Source organism: Rattus norvegicus, chromosome 9 (assembly GCF_021556685.1).
Source record: "Rattus norvegicus strain SHRSP/BbbUtx chromosome 9, alternate assembly SHRSP_T2T, whole genome shotgun sequence".
Lineage (NCBI taxonomy): Eukaryota > Metazoa > Chordata > Mammalia > Rodentia > Muridae > Rattus > Rattus norvegicus.
Window position 1 is genome coordinate 65,950,449 of NC_141542.1, and position 6,000 is coordinate 65,956,448.

At 48.2% G+C, this 6,000-nt stretch overlaps 1 protein-coding gene across 1 annotated transcript in view; it reads right to left on the minus strand.

Moving 5' to 3' along the window:
* Positions 1–2,325, minus strand: part of Tmeff2 (transmembrane protein with EGF-like and two follistatin-like domains 2) — a 287,043-nt gene extending 284,718 nt beyond the window's left edge. The window contains exon 1 of the mRNA NM_001394330.1: positions 1,726–2,325. Within this exon, the coding sequence (NP_001381259.1) occupies positions 1,726–1,897 (172 nt within the window). The 5' untranslated portion in view covers positions 1,898–2,325. The remainder of the gene's footprint in view (positions 1–1,725) is intronic.
* Between the last annotated feature and the right edge of the window lie 3,675 nt (positions 2,326–6,000).

Below are 6,000 nucleotides of genomic sequence, written 5' to 3' on the forward strand. Positions count from 1 at the left end.
TAATACCAATATCAGTTAAGAATGAAACAAACGAGTCATGTTAAACTATGAATATGTCGACATTAGCTATGATCAAATTTTAAGGATGTTATGTTCCCAGGCGGAATTTATTCTTTTAAAAATAGCATACATGAATTCAGGAACCAAGAATAAGTTAGAGACATGTTGTGCTTCATAAAATGCCAAATTTAGAAATTACCAAAAGCAGAACCAAGTTAGTCTACTGACCCAAATCTAAAAGGACTGTACATTTCAACTTGTCTTAACAAAGGTTAAACTGGAGTGACATACATTAATTAATTGTCTCAGCATTTATATTAGTCACCCCTTAGAATTTTATATGCCTCCACCTATGTTATACGTAATAATCACATCCTTTCAAAAGTTACACACATTTCCTTTCACTCACACATCTCCAAAGGCCACCTTATTCAAAGACAGACTTAATTGTGAGAGGATTTTATTTACATAAAATGAAATGTTATAAACCCACTTGCTAAAATGAGACCAGACTAGACCATGGGGACAATGCCTATGCATGTTATAGAGTTTAAAAACGTCAAAGAAAGCACACTACGATTCTTCGATTCTTCAGGTACACTAGAGTCTCTGATATTGAAATGTAAAATCAGCCAGGAAGAGTGCAGTAACTTGGAGCTTTGGGCCCCTTTCAATTAGAGGCTTCAGTAGCATGCAGCTGTCAAGCTGTAGTATTCTGACTGAGACTGAATGAGCAAGAGGACTGCCTAACAATGAAACACAGTGCAGAAGTGAAGGGGTTGGAACCAGCCATGGTAGGGTCACTGTGTTCTCATAAGAGAGTCTATCAGCCCTGGGGCATGCCCATTCTGGTGTGGGGGCAGGGGATCTGTGATTGCTTCTTTCTCAACTTCTGTCCTCCACATTGGAGCTTGGGGAAGCTTGGATTTGGCATCCTTTGGCTACAAAATCAACCTCTTTGAAAATCAATGGCGTTTGCGGCCAAAGAAAGAGAGAAGGGAGTGGGGGTGAAAGGAGAGAAGAAAGGGAGGGAGAGAGGGAGAGGGCGCACTAGAGAGGGCTAAAGAGAGCTAGGGAGGTATAGACAGATCAAGCTATAGGAAAGGGAAAGAAAGGGAGGGAGGGAAAGGAGACGGACACACATACACACACACACACACAGAGAGAGAGAGAGAGAGAGAGAGAGAGAGAGAGAGAGAGAGAGAGAGAGAGAGAGAGAGAGAGAGAGAGAGACTCACTGACTCCATCCCTGGAAACTTGCCTCCTTAGAATTATCTGTGACCCAGTGCTGACTAGAAACCCCGTGTATCCAGAAACATTTTATGCAGGAATTAACAGTTTCCCTGCAGTCATCATTTGATTTATTGCTTTCTCGATTGTTCTTTCTCATAAAGTTATTTCTCTCACATCCAGGCTAGACTGTTTTTTTAACGATGGGAAATATTCTGCGTGTTTCCCCCGGGATCGAGAACCCAGAAAATTACCTCTTTAGTATTTCTCCTCCAATTTGAGGAGGGCAAACATCTAAGGTTCCCCACACCTGTACTTTGTTCCTATCCCAGCATGCCCAGCTTTACAGAAGCAGTCCCCAATGTTTCTCAGGATTGAGGTGGGAAGTCCTGGGTTTCAGGCAGTGGCTGTGCAAACGCATGAGAGTGCACAGGTCTGTGGAGCTTCTGCGCTTCTGAGAGGTGAAGGAGTAGAGGTCTGAGGGTCTGGACTTACCGGAGCAGTTCCAGCCGGTGGGCGTTTGGCAGTCACTTAAGGAGGTAGGGAAAGCAGCGAGTTTCACCGGGCGGGCTATGATAAGCAGCGTCACCGGCAGCAGCAGCAGCCAGCAGAAGCCCTCGCAAAGTGTCCAGCTGCTGCACTGCCGCGGGGACTCCCACAGCACCATGACTACTTCGCGCAACTCTGCAGCAACCAACGGCTTCTGAAGAACACGGGATCGCGGGGGCCACGCAGCGGGCTACTGAGCATCCCGCGGACCTCGGCAGCAGAGGAGGGGGCGGCAGCAGAGACAGCCGGCGGTGAGGCTGCGGCCAAAGGAGCGCATGATCTCCGGAGTTTCAGCAACATCCAGTGACTGGGCTCAGCCTGCGGAGCGAGGGGATAGTCCGCTGAGAAGCTGCGCCCCAGACGCAGGGAGCTGCTGCCATAGGAACAGGGTCGGGGCAAAGGAGGAGCAGGAGACAGAAACCAGGGTGCAGAGAGGAGGCGGGCAACCGGCCGAAGAGAGGAGCGCGACCAGACTGGGTGGAGGGACAGTCACAGCGCCCCGCAGCCCAGCCGCCGCCTCTCGCGCTCTGCCGCCCGCATCCCTCTGGCGTTTGGGAAGCAGCAGGTCCTTAGCCCGCCCGGGGTCACGTGGGAAGCGGCAGTCGGACTCTGATTGGCGGAGCGGGATGCAGGTCCCGAGAGGGAGGGGTCGGTGAGGAGGTGCAAGGAGGAGGCGGCCACCGATGCCACAGATGGGCTAGCTCTCTAGGCTCTAACCCGAGTGGGGCTAGGCGGGGATGGCTCTTGGGAGAAGCTCGGGCTTCAGGGCGGCTACTCCCACGCCCTTTCATCCCACTTGCCCGGCTGCTCTGCTCCAGGACGCCCCCTACTGTGTGCGAGGTCCGGGTTTGCGCCTCTCTTCTGTGCGTGACCCCCGGCAGCTAGCACCGGCTGCGGCTGGGTGGCCTTGTCTTCCAGCTAGATGTGGTGGGGGCGGAGTAGGTGGAGGACCAGCAGCCACAGGGCAAAAGGGGAAGCTGGTAGGGAGCAGAAGGCGTCCCGCCGGCGCCGCCGGGCCGGGAAAGGGATCCAGGCTGGGCATGTCCTGGTAGCATAAGAAGCACAAGGATGCTTCTCTAGGCGGTGGCAGAGAAAAGAGGGCAAGAGGCGGCAGTGCGAGAGCCAAAAAGCTCTGATGGCTTAAAGCAGCAGCAGCGGCAGCTAGCTCCCCATCAAACCCGACGGTGCTCGCCAGACTGGAGCAGCCAGTTTCGCCGACTCTCCCCAGTCTCCCTGTGTCTCCTATGCCTTCCAGGCTCTCTGCAGCTCAGTCCAGCTAGATTTGATTCCCTCTCCCCAGCGCTCTCTGGTAAAGTAAAGACTGGAACCTATTTGTGTGGCTGTCTAAAAGGTTCAACCAAATGTGGTTGGAAGGTCAGTTTTGGTCGGGACAAGAAGCCGGAGCAGCAGCGAGAAGCGTCCCTGCATTCAAGCTGAGAATGGGTTACAGGGCGAATCCACAGCGAAGCGGCATCCCGGAGGAGAGGACTTGCTTGGAGTGCTCAGGCGGTAGACCCGGGCGCTCTACGCCGCATCTGTGGATCACCGGCTACCTGGGAGAGGCAAGGGAGTCTAGCCCCGCAGGAGTCATTGCCTCCGCTTGGTCCTCCTTCGCCTCAGCACTGGGGAAACAGCAGAGCGGTACCCGCCTTCTTTCTGCCGCACTCCACGCAGTTAGGCACACTCTTTAGCTTAATGGTATGTTAGTTCTCAGGGCCCAGAGCTTTCTGGGACAAGGATGGAGAGAAAGTCTGTCTCCAGTGACTCAAGTCACTACTGCAGTCACAGGGTTCTTGGTGCCTTGCACCAAAGAGTTTTCCTTTTGAGTGTGTGATCGTTCAGTCATTTAGGGTATTGTTTTCATCCACATTATACATATGTACTCTTGCTCCATTTCCCTCTCCCTTCTCATTTCCTGCTCTGTCCTCTCTTTCTTTCAAAAGCGTTCCCCTTTCTCTTTCTTTAAATTACCTTGTATCCCCCTCCCATAACCTCCTGAATCTTGTCTAAGAGCATTGTTTGATAGCATCTAACAAGCAATTAGCGAGCTTTACCAATCACTTAAAAGAGTCACCAATAGACTTTGAAAGGGGGACTATCTATCCTCCGCAGACACCACCAGAAAACAAACTGTGCCATAGCAGTCTCTTTAAGAACTGTAACCTCCAACCTCTTCCTTGCTTTTTAACTTCCCCTTTGTGAGACGTGATCCTGCAACACCGCTGAGCCCTCAGAGCCACCTTTCTCTTCCTCTATATGTGAAACCCTTTCCTTTATCTCACATCCTGCCTCCCTCCCAAGACTACCTTTCCCCTCCCCCGACCACCTCTAAAGATTTCTGAATCTTGGTGTCTCTTGCCCCTGGCAAATAAGCAGCCGCAGATCTCAGCGTTCCAGTCAATGGCATCTCTCACCAGCGAAGACTCCATTAACACAGATCAATTTGACCAGACGTTGAAGGCATCAGAAAAATCGGCTTTTAGATGGAGCAACTGAATTGTTGAAGGAAAAGGAATGCCCAGAAGATGGAGCTGCCAGAGATATTGCAAAAACAAAGAAACAGAGATGCCTTTCAGCGGAGCCTGCGACATTCATTCAAGCTTAATGCAGATCTAGCCGCATCAACTACACTGTACCGAGTGAGGAGTGCCAAGGCGTGGATCAGCGATCAGCAACTAATCAGGCGTTTGAACACAAGCCCCTTTGCAACTAAAGGCAAAGTCTCTCAGACAATGTGTTTTTGCAATGATTATGGTCATAAACCAGCGTTAGGGTTGCAGGGTTTGACTACAACCTAGAATTATACAGAAGCTTTTAGCAAAGAAATTTGTTATTGAACTCTCTGCTTAGTGAAATTTTGGTGTGCTTTGTAAGAATTTGTATTCTTCAGACCCTTTGCCCACGGTAACTTAAACCGCCAAAGGAGTTCATGACTGGCGGCGACTGGGTAACAAACACTGTTGCCTGCACAGAGGTTCTTTAAATTATTGAGCAATTGGAACCAAAAAGCCTTTCAGCTGGAGATGCTGTGATTCTGTCCCACTCATGATACATTTAGTGTTACAGTGCCACCAAGAAACAGAATTTTGCAACTGGCATGCACCACCAAGTGGCAGAAGAACATCATTTACTGAAGGGATCACCGCATTGTTCAATATGTAAATAAAAGTATGCATATTATGTAGCTCTTCATTAGGTACTAGGGAAGTAGACCAGCACCGATGTTTGTTCTTTCACTCTTTCCCAGCAGGTTCTAATCAGTTTCCTTACTACATTTTCAATTATGCCCAGGAATCATGCTTAACAATATACATTATATGATTAGTAGTAATTTGATTGAACCCGTACCATTGGTGTCCAAAGTTCCTATTTAAATTAGTGCATAATAATAACTTCCAACATTCCTCAGCTGAACCACTTCAGTTGTGGAATAGTCTAGAACCGAGAGAGAGGTTGTCATATCTTAAAGAAATTGAAGATCATTTTTTTGTTTTTGCATAAAACTATGTTTAAAATGTAATAACTTTTTGTTGTCAGCTTCATGAATTATGTAGATTTGCATTTCATTTGAATTTTTATGATTTTGAAGTTATGAAGTCATTATTGCCCTTCCCCTCTCTTTCCTCCCAACTGTTCACAGGCATTCCTCATTTCTTGCAAACTCATTACCGTGTTTCTTTAGTCATTGTTACACATATGCATACATATAAAAGATAACTTTTAAAAACATTGAGGAGAGGCTGAGGGATAGCTTGGTTGTAGAGGATTTACCTCACAGGCAGGTGGCCTTGAATTTGATCAACTCCACAACATCAAGGACAACAAGAAAAAAATAATTTTGCAAGTGGAAAGGAACAGCATTAAAATCTGTGAAATTGGGGTTGGGGATTTAGCTCAGTGGTAGAGCGCTTGCCTAGCAAACGCAAGGCCCTGGGTTCGGTCCCCAGCTCCGAAAAAAAAAAATCTGTGAAATTACTTAGGGCTTAGGAAAATTGAGACAAGGAGGAGGAGGAAGAGGAGGGAGAGAAGGAAGAGGAGGGAGAGAAGGAAGAGGAGGGAGAGAAGGAAGAGGAAGAAGAGGAGGAGGAGGAAGAGGAAGAGGAGGAGAAAGAGGAGGAGGGGTTCTAGAAATGTAACACTGAAGATAAATGAGTTTGGAAAAAATATAAGACACTTTAGCAATGAGGGATTTGTTTTTCTTCTGTTTCTAAAGTTTTCTGA